Below are 19,625 nucleotides of genomic sequence, written 5' to 3' on the forward strand. Positions count from 1 at the left end.
CTCCCAATGGAGCGACAAAGAAATTCCCTTCTTCTTTGTCGCTCCATTGGGAGACCCAGACAATTGGGACGTCCAAAAGCAGTCCCTGGGTGGGTAAAAGAATACCCCGATAAAAAGAGCCGACAACGGCCCCCTCTTACAGGTTGGCAACCGCCGCCTGAAGGACTCGCCTACCTAGACTGGCATCTGCCGAAGCATAGGTATGCACCTGATAGTGTTTCGTGAAAGTGTGCAGACTAGACCAGGTAGCCGCCTGACACACCTGCTGAGCCGTCGCCCGGTGCCGCAATGCCCAGGACGCACCCACGGCTCTGGTAGAATGGGCTTTCAACCCTGAAGGAAGCGGAAGCCCAGAAGAACGGTAGGCTTCAAGAATCGGTTCCTTGATCCACCGAGCCAAGGTTGACTTGGAAGCCTGCGAACCCTTAGGCGGGCTTTGCACACTACGACATCGCAGCCCGATGCTGCGATGCCGAGTGCGATAGTGCCCGCCCCCGTCGCAGCAGCGATATGTGGTGATAGCTGGCGTAGCGAAAGTTATCGCTACGCCAGCTTCACACACACACTCACCTGCCGTGCGACGTCCCTGTGGCCGGCGACCCGCCTCCTTGTTAAGGGGGCGGGTCGTGCGGCGTCACTGCGACGTCACACGGCAGGCGGCCAATCAGAGCGGAGGGGCGGAGATGAGCAGGATGTCAACATCCTGCCCACCTCCTTCCTTCCGCATATCCTACGGAAGCCGCAGTGAGGCCGGTAGGAGACGTTCCTCGCTCCTGCGACTTCACACACAGCGATGTGTGCAGCCGCAGGAGCGAGGAACAACATCGGACCGTCGCGTCAGCGTAATCATGGATTACGCCGACGCTGGACCGATGATACGATTACGACGCTTTTGCGCTCGTTAATCGTATCATCCAGCCTTTACACACTGCGATGTCGCATGCGATGCCGGAAGTGCGTCATTTTCAATTTGACCCCACCGACATCGCACCTGCGATGTCGCAGTGTGCAAAGTGCCCCTTACGCTGGCCAGCGACAAGGACAAAGAGCGCGTCTGAACGGCGCAGGGGCGCCGTGCGAGACACGTAGAACCGGAGTGCTCTCACTAGATCCAAAGAGTGCAAATCCTTTTCACATTGGTGAATTGGATTAGGGCAAAATGAAGGCAAGGAGATATCCTGGTTGAGATGAAAAGGGGATACCACCTTAGGGAGAAATTCCGGGACAGGACGCAGAACCACCTTATCCTGGTGAAACACCAGGAAGGGGGCTTTGCATGACAGCGCTGCAAGCTCCGACACTCTTCGGAGTGATGTAACTGCCACTAGAAAAGCCACGTTCTGCGAAAGACGTGATAGAGAGACATCCCGCAGCGGCTCGAAAGGTGGTTTCTGAAGAGCCGTTAGCACCCTGTTAAGGTCCCAGGGTTCCAGCGGACGCTTGTATGGTGGGACTATGTGGCAAACTCCCTGCAGGAACGTGCGGACCTGCGGAAGTCTGGCCAGGCGCTTTTGAAAAAATACGGAGAGCGCCGATACTTGTCCCTTGAGAGAGCCGAGTGACAAACCCTTGTCCATTCCGGATTGAAAGAATGAAAGAAAAGTGGGTAAGGCAAACGGCCAGGGAGAAAAACCATTATCAGAGCACCAGGATAAGAAGATCCGCCAAGACCTGTAATAGATCTTGGCGGACGTTGGTTTCCTGGCCTGTCTCATAGTGGCAATGACATCCTGAGATAACCCTAAGGACGCTAGGAGCCAGGACTCAATGGCCACACAGTCAGGTTGAGGGCCACAGAATTCAGATGGAAAAACGGCCCTTGTGACAGCAAGTCTGGGCGGTCTGGAAGCGCCCACGGTTGACCCACCGTGAGATGCCACAGATCCGGGTACCACGATCGCCTCGGCCAATCTGGAGCGACGAGAATGGCGCGACGACAGTCGGACCTGATCTTGCGTAACACTCTGGGCAGCATCGCCAGAGGGGGAAACACATAAGGCAGTCGAAACTGCGACCAATCCTGAACTAATGTGTCCGCCGCCAGAGCTCTGTGATCCTGAGACCGTGCCATGAAGGCCGGGACCTTGTTGTTGTGTTGTGACGCCATGAGATCGACGTCCGGCGTTCCCCAGCGGCGACAGATCTCTCGAAACACGTCTGGGTGAAGAGACCATTCCCCTGCGTCCATGCCCTGACGACTGAGAAAATCTGCTTCCCAGTTTTCTACGCCCGGGATGTAAACTGCGGAGATCGTGGAGGCTGTGGCCTCCACCCACTGCAGAATCCGCCTGACTTCCTGGAAGGCCTGACGACTGCGCGTGCCGCCCTGATGGTTGATGTATGCGACGGCAGTGGCGTTGTCCGACTGTATTCGGATCTGTCTGCCCTCCAGCCACCGATGGAAGGCCAATAAGGCTAGATACACCGCCCTTATCTCCAGAATATTGATCTGAAGGGAGGACTCTACCGGAGTCCAGGTTCCCTGAGCCCTGTGGTGGCGGAAAACCGCTCCCCACCCTGACAGGCTCGCGTCCGTGGTGACCACAGCCCAGGTTGGGGGTAGGAAGGATTTTCCTTGCGATAGAGAATTGGGAAGGAGCCACCACTGAAGAGACGTCTTGGTTGCAAGGGACAGAGAGACGTTCCTGTCGAGGGAAGTCGACCTCCTGTCCCATTTGCGGAGAATGTCCCATTGGAGTGGCCGCAGATGGAATTGCGCGAACGGCACTGCCTCCATCGCTGCCACCATCTTCCCCAGGAAGTGCATGAGGCGTCTCAAGGGGTATGACTGACCCCGAAGAAGAGATCGCACCCCTGCCTGCAGAGAAAGCTGTTTGTCCAGCGGTAGCTTGACTACCGCTGACTGTGTATGAAACTCCATCCCGAGGTAAGTCAGTGATTGGGTCGGTGTCAACTGGGATTTTGGGAAGTTGATGATCCACCCGAACTGCTGGAGAGTCGCCAGAGCGACTGTAAGGCTGTGTTGACACGCCGCCCGAGAAGGTGCCCTGACTAGGAGATCGTCTAAGTAGGGAATCACCGAGTGGCCCTGAGAGTGTAGGACCGCCACAACGGATGCCATGACTTTGGTGAACACCCGTGGGGCTGTCGCCAGGCCGAAAGGCAATGCCACGAACTGAAGGTGCTCGTCCCCGATGGCAAAACGCAAGAAGCGTTGATGTTCGGGTGCGATCAGCACATGGAGATAAGCATCCTTGATGTCGATCGATGCTAGGAAGTCTCCTTGTGACATCGAGGCGATGACCGAGCGGAGAGATTCCATCTGAAACCGTCTGGTGCTCACATGTCTGTTGAGCAGTTTGAGGTCCAGAACGGGACGGAATGATCCGTCCTTCTTTGGCACCACGAACAAGTTGGAGTAAAAGCCGCGACCATGTTCCCGAGGGGGAACAGGGATCACAACTCCTTCTGTCTTCAGAGTGTCCACTGCCTGAAAAAGTGCGTAGGTCCGAGCGGGGGTCGGAGAGGTTCTGAAGAAACGAGTCTGAGGACGAGAGCTGAACTCTATCCTGTAACCGTGAGACAGAATGTCTCTCACCCATCGGTCTTGAACATGTGGCAGCCAGGCGTCGCAAAAGCGGGAGAGCCTGCCACCGACCGAGGATGTGGTTCGGGGATGCCGAGAGTCATGAGGAGGCCGCCTTGGAGGCAGCGCCTCCGGCGGCCTTTTGGGGGCGTGACTTAGACCGCCACGCATAGGAGTTCCTCTGGCCTTTCTCCGGCCTGCTGGACGAAGCTGATTGTGACTTGGCGGAGGGACGAAAGGACCGAAACCTCGATTGAATTTTCCGTTGCTGAGGTCTCTTAGGTTTGGACTGGGGTAAGGAGGAGTCCTTTCCCTTGGATTCCTTAATAATCTCATCCAATCGTTCGCCAAACAATCGGTCGCCAGAAAACGGCAAACCGGTTAAGAACCTCTTGGAGGCCGAGTCTGCCTTCCATTCGCGCAGCCACATGGCCCTGCGGACTGCCACAGAGTTAGCGGATGCCACCACTGTACGGCTAGCAGAGTCTAGGACTGCGTTCATGGCGTAGGAAGAAAAAGCTGACGCTTGAGAAGTCAGAGACGCAACCTGCGGAGCAGAATTACGTGTGACTGCATTAATCTCAGCCAGACAAGCTGAGATAGCTTGTAGTGCCCACACGGCTGCAAAGGCCGGGGCAAAAGACGCGCCTGTGGCTTCATAGATGGATTTCACCAGGAGCTCTATCTGCCTGTCAGTGGCATCCTTTAGCGATGAGCCATCTGCCACCGATACCACAGATCTAGCCGCCAATCTAGAGACTGGAGGATCCACCTTGGGACACTGAGCCCAACCCTTAACTACATCAGAGGGGAAGGGGTAACGTGTGTCATTAAGGCGCTTAGTAAAGCGCTTGTCCGGAACCGCTCTGGGCTTCTGGACAGCGTCTCTGAAGTTAGAGTGATCGAAAAACGCACTCCGTGTACGTTTGGGGAACCGAAACTGGTGTTTCTCCTGCTGAGAAGCCGACTCCTCTACAGGTGGAGGCGGGGGAGACAGATCTAACACCTGGTTGATGGACGAGATAAGATCATTAACTAAGGCGTCCCCTTCAGGTGTATCAAGATTGAGGGCAACGTCAGGTTCAGAGCCCTGAGCTGCGACGTCCGCCTCGTCCTCCAGAGAGTCCTCGAGCTGGGAACCCGAGCAGCGTGAAGAAGTCGGGGAAGACTCCCAGCGGGCCCACTTAGTCGGTCTGGGACTGTGGTCCGGGCAGGAGTCCTCCGCGTGGGACCTAGGGCCCAACCTGGGAGCGCGCTGCGGCGCGGACCGAGAGGGGCCTGGAGGCGACGAGCTAACGGGGACCGGGGCCTGTGTAAAGACCGGTCTGGACTGCAAAGCTTCTAGCAGCTTGGCAGACCATTTGTCCATAGACTGAGCCATGGATTGTGAAAGTGACTCAGAGAGTTTCTCAGCAAACGCAGCAAACTCTGTCCCTGCCGCCTGGACAGGGGGAGCAGGGGGGTCTACCTGAGCGGAGTGGCCCACTAGTGACCGAGGCTCCGGCTGAGCAAGCGAAACAGGGGTCGAGCATTGCTCACAGTGAGGGTAGGTGGAACCCGCAGGTAACATAGCCCCACAAGAGGTACAGGTCGCAAAAAACCCCTGTGCCTTAGCACCTTTACTCCTTGTGGACGACATGCTGTTGTCTCCTAGGAGAGTGATCACTGAGGGTATATGGGAAGGGGTATACAGCCCGACCGAACAGAAATATGTATATAAATACGTATCTATTCCGGCACCCTGGGGGGGACCAGCACCGGGTGACCAGTGTGGCTTACCGACCGCTAAAAAGCGAGTGTGTGTCCTCCAGATTCCCTGCCTTAGGTCTCCCAGAGCTGCAGAGCTCTTCTCTGATAATCCTCCACCGGCAGAATGCCAAAAACATGGCTGCCGGAGCTCTCAGGGGAGGAGTGGAGCCGTGGGCGGTGCTAGAAAAGTGCGGGAATCTGGGGTCCCCACAGTGATCAGTGAGGGGGGAGGAAACATACAGGATGCTCCGGCCCTCACATCCGACGTCAGGCCGGCCGTCCCGCCCTTACCCCTGACAGGCAGGCCCGGGGGCGGGGTTTTTGCTACTAGGCCGCGATGAAGCTGGGGACTAAATTTAAGACCGCGGCCGACAAGCAGGCGCGGTCGGCGCGGAAGTCCGCCGGTCTTCACAAATCAGCAGCTGCTGCAGCGTCCGGGAAGAAGGCGCTCCATGCACAGTCCCCATGGGGACACAGGGTACCTTATAGATGCAGGGCCCGGTCCCTGAGGATGAATAGACTCCTGTCCAGCAGATTCCCACAGGGGCTGCGGAGGGAGCCCGGTCCCAGTGAATGGATGACCGGTCAGGATCCCACTTCTCCCAGAGCCACTAAGGGATGGTGAAGGAAAACGGCATGAGGCTCCGGCCTTTGTACCCGCAATGGGTACTTCAACCTTAACAGCACCGCCGACATAGTGGGGTGAGAAGGGAACATGCCGGGGGCCCCGTGGGGGTCCTCTTTTCTTCCAACCGATATAACTAATCTGAGAATGCATGAGTGGATGTGTGCCTCCTTCCACACAAAGCATAAAACTGAGGAGCCCGTGATGCACGGGAGGGTGTATAGGCAGAGGGGAGGGGTTACACTTTTAAAGTGTAATACTTTGTGTGGCCTCCGGAGGCAGAAGCTATACACCCAATTGTCTGGGTCTCCCAATGGAGCGACAAAGAAATTAACACTAAATACATAAATGAGGACTCAGCAGCGCAGACAGTTGCTTTTGCCACTCACCAACTTGCGTATACGATCTAGGACCAAATCGACTATCTCCTTTCCGATGGTGTAATGTCCCCGAGCGTAGTTGTTGGCAGCATCTTCCTTTCCTGTGATGAGCTGTTCGGGGTGGAACAGTTGGCGGTATGTGCCGGTGCGCACCTCATCTGTACAGGAACGTATGTGATAAGTAACAACCCGTTATTCTGGGAGATACGCGACGTGATCTGAAGGCAGTGATCAGATCCGAGCTAATCTATATCCCGCCATAACTTCTGCTTTACTTATATATCTGGCTCTTTCTGACAATCAGACACTACTGATCTCTACATTCAAACAGAAATTGTTAGCGCAAATTCACGTATGTGAGGCTTTTCCCAAAATCTACAATTAAAGGGCTCAATTCAGCGGTAAAAATCTGCAGCAGAAATTCAGATGCTGAATGTCACCAGGACGTATCCTTGTCTGTTAATTTTACCTGTGAAAATGTCAGATGCTGGCGTCACAGTCAAAAAGTACTACTTACCAACCACCGTGGGCTCCAGATCCACAAACACCGCCCTGGGGACATGTTTTCCGGCTCCTGTCTCACTGAAGAATGTGTTGAACGAGTCGTCTCCTCCACCGATGGTTTTATCGCTGGGCATCTGTCCATCGGGCTGAATCCCATGTTCCAGGCAGTAGAGCTCCCAGCATGCATTGCCAATCTGAACTCCGGCCTGGCCCACGTGGATAGAAATGCACTCACGCTGCGAGAAAAACAGATTCCTGTAGTCAATGTCGATGTTCTTTGAAATTTGGAAAACCAATATGTCTTTAAGGCTGCTGAACGCCGTGTGCACAGGGCCAGCAGCATGCAAATGTGGCCAGTGCCTAATGGTCTTGGGTTCGGGCAGCACCAAGAGGAAACTACCGGACCCACTCTGCCCAGGTCTGAATTTGCAATATTTGCTGTACATTGATGGCAGATGTCCACGCAATGGAGCAGAGACCAAAGAAAGGCAATTTAGCCTCTTAAAGTAGTTGTTCACCACTCAGACAACTCCTTCTCAATCACTGTTTCACATGTTATTTGTTTGGTTTTTTTTAGAAAATAACATATTTGGTATAAATTTTAGAACTAATAAAATCTAAGAATAACTACATGCCAAAATGAAAAAGAAGGGAATTTTGTTTACTTACCGTAAATTCCTTTTCTTCTAGCTCCTATTGGGAGACCCAGACAATTGGGTGTATAGCTTCTGCCTCCGGAGGCCACACAAAGTATTACACTTAAAAGTGTAAAGCCCCTCCCCTTCTGCCTATACACCCCCCCATGCATCACGGGCTCCTCAGTTTTGGTGCAAAAGCAGGAAGGAGGAAACTTATAAATTGGTCTAAAGTAAAATCAATCCGAAGGAAGTTCGGAAAACTGAAAACCATTCAACATGAACAACATGTGTACACAAAGAACAACAGCCCGAAGGGAACAGGGGCGGGCGCTGGGTCTCCCAATTGGAGCTAGAAGAAAAGGAATTTACGGTAAGTAAACAAAATTCCCTTCTTCTTTGTCGCTCCATTGGGAGACCCAGACAATTGGGACGTCCAAAAGCAATCCCTGGGTGGGTAAAATAATACCTCGTAATAGAGCCGTAAAACGGCCCCTTCCTACAGGTGGGTAACCGCCGCCTGAAGGACTCGCCTACCTAGGCTGGCATCCGCCGAAGCATAGGTATGCACCTGATAGTGTTTCGTGAAAGTGTGCAGGCTCGACCAGGTAGCCGCCTGACACACCTGTTGAGCCGTAGCCTGGTGCCGCAAAGCCCAGGACGCACCCACGGCTCTGGTAGAATGGGCCTTCAGCCCCGAGGGAACCGGAAGCCCAGAAGAACGGTAGGCTTCGAGAATTGGTTCCTTGATCCACCGAGCCAGGGTTGATTTGGAAGCCTGTGACCCTTTACGCTGGCCAGCGACAAGGACAAAGAGTGCATCCGAGCGGCGCAGAGGCGCCGTACGAGAAATGTAGAGTCTGAGTGCTCTCACCAGATCTAACAAGTGCAAATCCTTTTCACATTGGTGAACTGGATGAGGACAAAAAGAAGGTAAGGAGATATCCTGATTGAGATGAAAGGGGGATACCACCTTAGGGAGAAATTCCGGAACCGGACGCAGAACCACCTTGTCCTGGTGAAACACCAGGAAAGGAGCTTTGCATGACAGCGCTGCTAGCTCAGACACTCTCCGAAGTGATGTGACTGCTACTAGGAAGACCACTTTCTGCGAAAGGCGTGAAAGAGAAATATCCTTCATTGGCTCGAAAGGTGGTTTCTGAAGAGCCATCAGCACCCTGTTCAGATCCCAGGGTTCTAACGGCCGCTTGTAAGGAGGAACGATGTGACAAACCCCCTGCAGGAACGTGCGTACCTGTGGAAGTCTGGCTAGGCGCTTCTGAAAAAACACAGAGAGCGCTGAGACTTGTCCCTTAAGGGAGCCGAGCGACAAACCCTTTTCCAGTCCAGATTGAAGGAAGGACAGAAAAGTGGGAAGGCAAATGGCCAGGGAGTAAAACCCTGATCAGAGCACCAGGATAAGAATATCCTCCACGTCCTGTGGTAGATCTTGGCGGACGTTGGTTTCCTAGCCTGTCTCATAGTGGCAATGACCTCTTGAGATAACCCTGAAGACGCTAGGATCCAGGACTCAATGGCCACACAGTCAGGTTGAGGGCCGCAGAATTCAGATGGAAAAACGGCCCTTGAGACAGCAAGTCTGGTCGGTCTGGTAGTGCCCACGGTTGGCCCACCGTGAGATGCCACAGATCCGGGTACCACGACCTCCTCGGCCAGTCTGGAGCGACGAGGATGGCGCGGCGGCAGTCGGACCTGATCTTGCGTAACACTCTGGGCAGCAGTGCCAGCGGAGGAAACACATAAGGGAGCTGAAACTGCGACCAATCCTGAACTAAGGCGTCTGCCGCCAGAGCTCTGTGATCTTGAGACCGTGCCATGAATGCCGGGACCTTGTTGTTGTGCCGAGACGCCATTAGGTCGACGTCCGGCATCCCCCAGCGGCAACAGATCTCTTGAAACACGTCCGGGTGAAGGGACCATTCCACTGCGTCCATGCCATGCGACTGAGAAAGTCTGCTTCCCAGTTTTCTACGCCCGGGATGTGAACTGCGGATATGGTGGAGGCTGTGGCTTCCACCCACAGCAGAATCCGCCGGACTTCCTGGAAGGCTTGCCGACTGCGTGTTCCGCCTTGGTGGTTGATGTATGCCACCGCGGTGGAGTTGTCCGACTGAATTCGGATCTGCTTGCCTTCCAGCCACGGCTGGAACGCCTTTAGGGCAAGATACACTGCCCTTACCTCCAGAGCATTGATCTGAAGGGAGGACTCTGGCTGAGTCCAGGTACCCTGAGCCCTGTGGTGGAGAAAGACCGCTCCCCACCTTGAAAGACTCGCGTCCGTCGTGACCACCGCCCAGGATGGGGGTAGGAAGGATTTCCCCTTCGACAATGAAGTGGGAAGAAGCCACCACCGAAGGGAGGTTTTGGCTGCCTGAGAAAGGGAGACGTTCCTGTCGAGGGACGTCGACTTCCTGTCCCATTTGCGGAGAATGTCCCATTGAAGGGGACGCAGGTGAAACTGCGCAAAAGGAACTGCCTCCATTGCTGCCACCATCTTCCCTAGGAAGTGCATGAGGCGCCTCAAGGGGTGTGACTGGCCTTGAAGGAGAGATTGCACCCCTGTCTGTAGTGAACGCTGTTTGTCCAGCGGAAGCTTCACTATCGCTGAGTATGAAACTCCATGCCGAGATATGTCAGTGATTGGGCCGGTGTCAGATTTGACTTTGGGAAATTGATGATCCACCCGAATCTCTGGAGAGTCTCCAGAGCGATGTTCAGGCTGTGTTGGCATGCCACTCGAGAGGGTGCCTTGACAAGCAGATCGTCTAAGTAAGGGATCACCGAGTGTCCCTGAGAGTGTAGGACTGCTACCACTGTTGCCATGACCTTGGTGAAGACCCGTGGGGCTGTCGCCAGGCCGAAAGGCAGTGCCACGAACTGAAGGTGTTCGTCCCCTATGGCGAAACGCAGGAAGCGCTGATGCTCTGGTGCAATCGGTACGTGGAGATAAGCATCTTTGATGTCGATTGATGCTAGGAAATCTCCTTGGGACATTGAGGCGATGACGGAGCGGAGCGATTCCATCCGGAACCGCCTGGTTTTTACGTGTTTGTTGAGCAGTTTTAAGTCCAGAACAGGACGGAAAGATCCGTCCTTTTTTGGCACCACAAACAAGTTGGAGTAAAAACCGTGACCCTGTTGCTGAAGAGGAACAGGGATCACCACTCCTTCTGCCTTCAGAGTGCCCACCGCCTGAAGAAGAGCATCGGCTCGCTCGGGGGGCGGAGATGTTCTGAAGAATCGAGTCAGGGGACGAGAGCTGAACTCTATCCTGTAACCGTGAGACAGAATGTCTCTCACCCAACGGACTTGTACCTGTGGCAGCCAGGCGTCGCAAAAGCGGGAGAGCCTGCCACCGACCGAGGATGCGGTGTGAAGAGGCCGAAAGTCATGAGGAGGCCGCTTTGGGAGCGGTTCCTCCGGCGGTCTTTTTAGGGCGTGACTTAGACCGCCAAGAATCGGAGTTCGTCTGACCCTTCTGTGGCCTGTTGGACGAGGAGAATTGAGACCTGCCCGCGGGCCGAAAGGACCGAAACCTCGATTGTACCTTCCGTTGTTGAGGTCTATTTGGTTTGGACTGGGGTAAGGATGAGTCCTTTCCCTTGGATTGTTTAATGATTTCATCCAATCGCTCACCAAACAGGCGGTCGCCAGAAAATGGCAAACCGGTTAAGAACTTTTTGGAAGCAGAGTCTGCCTTCCATTCACGTAGCCACATGGCCCTGCGGACTGCCACTGAATTGGCGGATGCTACCGCCGTACGGCTCGCAGAGTCCAGGACAGCATTAATGGCGTAGGACGCAAACGCCGACGCCTGAGAGGTTAAGGACACCACCTGCGGAGTAGAGGCACGTGTGACTGCATTAATCTGCGAGTGACAAGCTGAGATAGCTTGGAGTGCCCATACGGCTGCGAATGCCGGAGCAAAGGACGCGCCGATAGCTTCATAGATGGATTTCAACCAGAGCTCCATCTGTCTGTCAGTGGCATCTTTGAGTGAAGCCCCATCTTCCACTGCAAGTATGGATCTAGCCGCCAGTCTGGAGATTGGATGATCCACCTTGGGACACTGAGCCCAACCCTTGACAACGTCAGGTGGGAAGGGATAACGTGTGTCCTTAAGGCGCTTTGAAAAGCGCTTATCTGGACAAGCTCGGTGTTTCTGGACTGCCTCTCTGAAGTCGGAGTGATCCAGAAACGTACTCATTGTACGCTTGGGAAACCTAAAACGGAATTTCTCCTGCTGAGAAGCTGACTCCTCAATTGGAGGAGCTGAGGGAGAAATATCCAACACCTGATTGATGGTCGCTATAAGGTCATTCACTATGGCGTCACCTTCAGGTGTATCTAGGTTGAGAGCGGCTTCAGGATCAGAATCCTGATCTGCCACCTCCGCTTCATCCTCTAGAGAGTCCTCCTGCTGAGACCCTGAGCAGTGTGATGAAGTCGAGGGAGGCTCCCAGCGAGCCCGCTTAGGCTAAGTTCACACTTCAGTTATTTTGCATCAGTCACAATCCGTAGCCTTGAGGAATTACGGAATCCTGCAAAATATTTTGCAGGAATCCTGTATTTCCCCATAGACTTCTATTAGTGACGGATTGCGACTGATGACCCTGCGTTGCATCCGCTGCGTCGCGGTCCGTCGTTTTTGACTGACCGCCGAGCGGGGAGCAACGCAGAATGTAACGTTTTTCGGGCCGTCAAAATGAACGCGCCGCGCAGGAATCCGTCGCCATCCGCCACACTTGCAATGTATGTCTATGGTGCTGGATTCCGTCGTAATCCGTCTTACGACGGAATCCAGCGCTGGATTCCGCCATGCTCTACTGAGCATGCCCAGCATGTTTGGCACGCCCACTGGGCTGTCCCAAACACAAACGGATCATGACTGATCCGTCAAAAAACGGATGCACAGCGGATGTAACGGACGCAACTGATCAGTTTTTTCACAGGATTCCTGTGAAAGGAATCCTGTGAAAAACACATCAGTTGCATCAGTTGACATCTAAAAAACAACTGATCCGTTGCTGACGGACCTGACGGATTGAAAACAACTGAAGTGTGAACTTAGCCTTAGGCGGTCTGGGACTGTGGTCCGTGTCAGAGACCTCACCTTGGGACCTATGAGTCACCCCAGGAGCACTTTGCTGCTCCAACAGAGGGGGGCCTGGGGTCAATGATTCAACAGTGCCCGGGGCCTGTGTTACCGGCCTGGACTGCAAAGCTTCTAGTATCTTAGCAGACCATTTATCCATACTCTCAGAAAGTTTGTCAGCGAATACTGCAAACTCCGTCCCTGTCACCTGGATAGTGGTAGCAGGTGGATCCACCTGGGCCACCAGTTGCAGAGGCTCCGGCTGAGTAAGTGCCACAGGGGCCGAGCATTGCACACAATGAGGGTCAGTGGAACCTGCCGGTAGCATAGCCGCACATGAGGTACAGGTTGCAAAGTAAGCCTGTGCTTTGGCACCCTTGCTTTTTGCGGACGACATGCTGTTGTCTCCTCTGAGTACAATCCAGGAGGGTATATAGCCAAAAACCAACAGTGCGACCGTACAGAGTAAATGTATAGCATATAAGCATATATATATATATATATATATACACTTCGGCACTCAGTGGGGCCAGCACCTAGAAACAGGTGCTGCTTACCGACCGCCCAAAGCGGTTGTGTGACCACCAGATTCCCTGCCTGGGCCTCCCAGAGCCGTGTTGTCTCTCCTCTCCAGCTTCAGAAGTGCTGACAGGAATGGCTGCCGGCGTTCTGTGAGGAGGAGGGGGCCGTGGGCGTGCCCTAGAAAGTGCGGGAATCTGGTGCCCCACTGTGCTCAGTGAGGGGGGAGGAGGATACAAAGTATGCTCCAGCCCTCAGCGCTGACGTCCAGTGCAGCGTCCCGCCCTTCCCCTGACTGGCAGGCCTGGGGGCGGGAATATGCGGTACTAGACCGCAGAAGCCGGGGACTAAAGTTATAAGCGCGGCCGGCAAACAAGCGCGGTCAGCGCGGTAGTCCCGGCGCACTAACACACCCAGCAGTGCTGCAGCGTGTATGACACAAGCGCTCCATGCGCCGTCCCCAAGGGGACACAGAGTACCTCACAGTAGCAGGGCCTTGTCCCTGACGATACCCGGCTCCTGTCCAGCAGATTCCCCAGGGGCTGCGGAGGGAGCACGGTCCCAGTGCCTGGAGACCGATTAGGATCCCACTTCACCCAGAGCCCTTAAGGGATGGGGAAGGAAAACAGCATGTGGCTCCTGCCTATGTACCCGCAATGGGTACCTCAACCTTAACAAACACCGCCGACCAGAGTGGGGTGAGAAGGGAGCATGCTGGGGGCCCTGTTATGGGCCCCCTTTTCTTCCATCCGATATAGTCAGCAGCTGCTGCTGACTAAATTGTGGAGCTATGCGTGCATGTGTGCCTCCTTCGCACAAAGCATAAAAACTGAGGAGCCCGTGATGCACGGGGGGGTGTATAGGCAGAAGGGGAGGGGCTTTACACTTTTAAGTGTAATACTTTGTGTGGCCTCCGGAGGCAGAAGCTATACACCCGATTGTCTGGGTCTCCCAATGGAGCGACAAAGAAAAACCATATATCTATCTATATCTATATAAATTTAATAAAACAAGATCTGAAAGTCATATGGATCCCGAAAGGTAGTGATAAAGTCTACAGCTCACGCCCAAAAAAAAGTGCTCATACACCTTTATCAAATGAAAATTACACCGGCCATAGACCTCTATGGTGACACCTGCATAGACCTCTGTGATGACACCTGCCATAGACCTCTATGGTGACACCTGCCATAGACCTCTGTGATGACACCTGCCATAGCCCTCTGTGGTGACACCTGCCATAGACCTCTGTGGTGACACCTGCCATAGACCTCTGTGGTGACACCTGCAATAGACCTCTGTGATGACACCTGCCATAGACCTCTGTGGTGACACCTGCATAGACCTCTGTGATGACACCTGCCATAGACCTCTGTGATGACACCTGCCATAGACCTCTGTGGTGACACCTGCCATAGACCTCTGTGGTGACACCTGCCATAGACCTCTGTGGTGACACCTGTCATAGACCTCTGTGGTGACACCTGCCATAGACCTCTGTGGTGACACCTGCCATAGACCTCTGTGGTGACACCTGCCATAGACCTCTATGGTGACACCTGCCATAGACCTCTATGGTGACACCTGCCATAGACCTCTGTGATGACACCTGCCATAGACCTCTGTGGTGACACCTGCCATAGACCTCTGTGGTGACACCTGCAATAGACCTCTGTGGTGACACCTGCCATAGAACTCTATGGTGACACCTGCATAGACCTCTGTGGTGACACCTGCCATAGACCTCTGTGGTGACACCTGCCATAGACCTCTGTGGTGAAACCTGTCATAGACCTCTGTGGTGACACCTGCCATAGACCTCTGTGGTGACACCTGCCATAGACCTCTGTGGTGACACCTGCCATAGACCTCTGTGGTGACACCTGCCATAGACCTCTATGGTGACACCTGTCATAGACCTCTATGGTGACACCTGTCATAGACCTGTGGTGACACCTGCCATAAACCTCTGTTATGACACCTGCCATAGACCTCTATGGTGACACCTGCCATAGACCTCTGTGATGACACCTGCCATAGACCTCTGTGGTGACACCTGCCATAGACCTCTGTGGTGAAACCCGCCATAGACCTCTGTGGTGACACCTGTCATAGACCTCTATGGTGACACCTTCCATAGACCTGTGATGACACCTGCCATAGACCTCTATGGTGACACCTGCCATAGACCTCTGTGATGACACTGGCCATAGACCTCTATGGTGACACCTGCCATAGACCTCTGTGGTGACACCTGCCATAGACCTCTGTGATGACACCTGCCATAGACCCCTATGGTGATACTGGCCATAGACCTCTATGGTGACACCTGCCATAGACCTCTATGGTGACACCTGCCATAGACCTGTGGTGACACCTGCCATAGACCTCTGTGGTGACACCTGCCATAGACCTCTGTGGTGACACCTGCCATAGACCTCTGTGGTGACACCGGCCATAGACCTCTGTGGTGACACCTGCCATAGACCTCTGTGGTGACACCTGTAATAGACCTCTGTGGTGACACCTGCCATAGACATCTGTGGTGACAACTGCCATAGACCTCTGTGGTGACACCTGCCATAGACCTCTGTGGTGACACCTGTCATAGACCTCTGTGGTGACACCTGTAATAGACCTCTGTGGTGACACCTGCCATAGACTTCTGTGGTGACACCTGCCATAGACCTCTGTGATGACACCTGCCATAGACCTCTATGGTGACACCTATCATAGACCTCTGTGATGACACCTATCATAGACCTCTATTGTGACACCTGCCATAGACCTCTATGATGACACCTGCCATAGACTTCTGTGGTGACACCTGCCATAGACCTCTGTGATGACACCTGCCATAGACCCCTATGGTGATAATGGCCATAGACCTCTATGGTGACACCTGCCATAGACCTCTATGGTGACACATGCCATAGACCTCTATGGTGACACCTGCCATAGACCTCTGTGATGACACCTGCCATAGACCTCTGTGGTGACACCTGCCATAGACCTCTGTGGTGACACCTGCCATAGACCTCTGTGGTGACACCTACCATAGACCTCTGTGGTGACACCTGCCATAGACCTCTGTGATGACACCTGCCATAAACCTCTATGGTGACACCTGCCATAGACCTCTATGGTGACACCTACCATAGACCTCTGTGATGACACCTATCATAGACCTCTATTGTGACACCTGTCATAGACCTCTATGATGACACCTGCCATAGACGTCTATGGTGACACCTGCCATAGACCTCTATGGTGACACCTATCATAGACCTCTGTGATGACACCTGCCATAGACCTCTGTGCTGACACCTGCCATAGACCTCTATGGTGACACCTGCCATAGACCTCTGTGCTGACACCTGCCATAGACCTCTGTGATGAGACGCCAGTTAAGGTACACATTACACAGCCGGCTCTTCATGTCTTCTGCACCAATCACAGGTCTGATTATAACAGACAGATAGCCAATCACAGACGGGGATTGTGGGAGGTGGGCTTGTCTCCTTTCAACGGTCACTGATGCAGCCTCGCCCCCAGCAATCATAGTGCGTCATGGCCCCCACTAATGGCCCTCACCACGAGACCTTATCCCCTGCTTCTATTAGCTGAGCCGGGGCTCCGCAGTGAGCTGCGGGTGGACGCCATGTCTTACCATAGTTATCTCCGCAGAGGTATGTCCAATGGGGTATGTTTGTTCCGCCGCGTCACGTCTCTTCTCACCTCACACCGCGCAGCTCCAGTAACCAACTGTCGCGTCTCCCGCCCGCTGCCCCTGCTTATAAGACTCATGCGGTGCGCTCGAGCGTGTCTGCCTCTACTGATTGGATGAAATTGCAATGAGGGCGGGAAATTATAACCAGTCACTCTCCAGTTATCTCTACAGGTAGCGCGTGCAGGCTGTGATTGGTTGCTAGGCAGCTGGGGACAGCAGTGATTGGTTGGCTGCTTATGGACTCACTGCGCGGGAAGATTGTTTGTAACGGTCGCTTGAGGTAACCCTCAACTGAGGTAACCCTCAAGCGACCGTTAGAAACAATCTTCCCGCGCAGTGAGTCCATAAGCAGCCAACCAATCACTGCTGTCCCCAGCTGCCTAGCAACCAATCACAGCCTGCACGCGCTACCTGTAGAGATAACTGGAGAGTGACTGGTTATAATTTCCCGCCCTCATTGCAATTTCATCCAATCAGTAGAGGCAGACACGCTCGAGCGCACCGCATGAGTCTTATAAGCAGGGGCAGCGGGCGGGAGACGCGACAGTTGGTTACTGGAGCTGCGCGGTGTGAGGTGAGGAGAAGAGACGTGAAGCGGCGGAACAAACATACCCCATTGGACATACCTCTGCGGAGATAACTATGGTAAGACATGGCGTCCACCCGCAGCTCACTGCGGAGCCCCGGCTCAGCTAATAGAAGCAGGGGATAAGGTCTCGTGGTGAGGGCCATTAGTGGGGGCCATGACGCACTATGATTGCTGGGGGCGAGGCTGCATCAGTGACCGTTGAAAGGAGACAAGACCACCTCCCACAATTCCCGTCTGTGATTGGCTATCTGTCTGTTATAATCAGACCTATGATTGGCGCAGAAGACATGAAGAGCCGGCTGTGTAATGTGTACCTTAACTGGAGTCTCATCACAGAGGTCTATGGCCAGTATCACCACAGAGGTCTATGACAGGTGTCACCATAGAGGTCTATGGCAGGTGTCACCATAGAGGGCTATGACAGGTGTCACCACAGAGGTCTATGGCCAGTGTCATCACAGAGGTCTATGGCAGGTGTCACCATAGAGGTCTATGGCAGGTGTCATCACAGGTCTATGGAAGGTGTCACCATAGAGGTCTATGACAGGTGTCACCACAGAGGTCTATGGCAGGTGTCATGACAGAGGTCTATGGCAGGTGTCACCACAGAGGTCTATGGCTGGTGTCACCATAGAGGTCTATGGCCAGTGTCGTCACAGAGGTCTATGGAAGGTGTCACCATAGAGGTCTATGGCATGTGTCATAACAGAGGTTTATGGCAGGTGTCATAACAGAGGTTTATGGCAGGTGTCATCACAGGTCTATGGCAGGTGTCACCATAGAGGTCTATGGCAGTTGTCACCACAGAGGTCTATGGCAGGTGTCACCATAGAGGTCTATGGCAGGTGTCATCACATAGGTCTATGGCAGGTGTCACCATAGAGGTCTATGGCAGGTGTCATAACAGAGGTTTATGGCAGGTGTCACCACAGGTCTATGACAGGTGTCACCATAGAGGTCTATGACAGGTGTCACCATAGAGGTCTATGGCAGGTGTCACCACAGAGGTCTATGGCAGGTGTCACCACAGAGGTCTATGACAGGTGTCACCACAGAGGTCTATGGCAGGTGTCATCACAGGTCTATGGAAGGTGTCACCACAGAGGTCTATGGCAGTTGTCAGCACAGAGGTCTATGGCCGGTGTCACCACAGAGGTCTATGGCAGGTGTCACCACAGAGGTCTATGACAGGTGTCACCATAGAGGTCTATGGCAGGTGTCACCACAGAGGTCTATGGCAGGTGTCACCATAGAGGTCTATGGCTGGTGTCATCACAGAGGTCTATGGCAGGTGTCACCATAGAGGTCTATGGCAGGTGTCACCACAGAGGTCTATGGTAGGTGTCACTATAGAGGTCTATGGCTAGTATCACCACAGAGGTCTATGGCAGGTGTCACCACAGAGGTCTATGGCAGGTGTCATCACAGAGGTCTATGGCAGGTGTCACCGTAGAGGTCTATGACAGGTGTCATAACAGAGGTTTATGGCAGGTGTCACCACAGGTCTATGGAAGGTGTCACCATAGAGGTCTATGACACGTGTCACCAGAGAGGTCTATGGCAGGTGTCATGACAGAGGTCTATGGCAGGTGTCACCACAGAGGTCTATGGCTGGTGTCACCATAGAGGTCTATGGCCAGTGTCATCACAGAGGTCTATGGAAGGTGTCACCATAGAGGTCTATGGCATGTGTCATAACAGAGGTTTATGGCAGGTGTCATAACAGAGGTTTATGGCAGGTGTCATCACAGGTCTATGGCAGGTGTCACCATAGAGGTCTATGGCAGGTGTCACCACAGAGGTCTATGGCAGGTGTCACCATAGAGGTCTATGGCAGGTGTCATCACATAGGTCTATGGCAGGTGTCACCATAGAGGTCTATGGCAGGTGTCATAACAGAGGTTTATGGCAGGTGTCACCACAGGTCTATGACAGGTGTCACCATAGAGGTCTATGACAGGTGTCACCATAGAGGTCTATGGCAGGTGTCACCACAGAGGTCTATGGCAGGTGTCACCACAGAGGTCTTTGACAGGTGTCACCACAGAGGTCTATGGCAGGTGTCATCACAGGTCTATGGAAGGTGTCACCACAGAGGTCTATGGCAGTTGTCAGCACAGAGGTCTATGGCCGGTGTCACCACAGAGGTCTATGGCAGGTGTCACCACAGAGGTCTATGACAGGTGTCACCATAGAGGTCTATGGCAGGTGTCACCACAGAGGTCTATGGC

The 19,625-nt window shown here is 53.7% G+C and overlaps 2 protein-coding genes across 2 annotated transcripts in view; one reads left to right on the forward strand and one right to left on the reverse strand.

The window, feature by feature from the left end:
* The window catches only part of LOC142282266 (tubulin alpha-3 chain-like), a 60,256-nt gene extending 43,298 nt beyond the window's left edge, over positions 1-16,958 (reverse strand). Inside the window, exons 1-3 of the mRNA XM_075332959.1 lie at positions 16,746-16,958; positions 6,819-7,041; positions 6,311-6,459 (exon numbers count right to left, since the gene is read on the reverse strand). Of these exons, the coding sequence (XP_075189074.1) occupies positions 6,311-6,459; positions 6,819-7,041; positions 16,746-16,748 (375 nt within the window). The 5' untranslated portion in view covers positions 16,749-16,958. The remainder of the gene's footprint in view (positions 1-6,310; positions 6,460-6,818; positions 7,042-16,745) is intronic.
* A 287-nt stretch (positions 16,959-17,245) lies between these two features.
* Positions 17,246-19,625, forward strand: part of LOC142282265 (tubulin alpha-3 chain-like) — a 67,037-nt gene continuing 64,657 nt past the window's right edge. Inside the window, exon 1 of the mRNA XM_075332958.1 lies at positions 17,246-17,450. Within this exon, the coding sequence (XP_075189073.1) occupies positions 17,448-17,450 (3 nt within the window). The 5' untranslated portion in view covers positions 17,246-17,447. The remainder of the gene's footprint in view (positions 17,451-19,625) is intronic.

The sequence above is a fragment of the Anomaloglossus baeobatrachus genome, unplaced genomic scaffold (assembly GCF_048569485.1).
Source record: "Anomaloglossus baeobatrachus isolate aAnoBae1 unplaced genomic scaffold, aAnoBae1.hap1 Scaffold_503, whole genome shotgun sequence".
NCBI lineage: Eukaryota > Metazoa > Chordata > Amphibia > Anura > Aromobatidae > Anomaloglossus > Anomaloglossus baeobatrachus.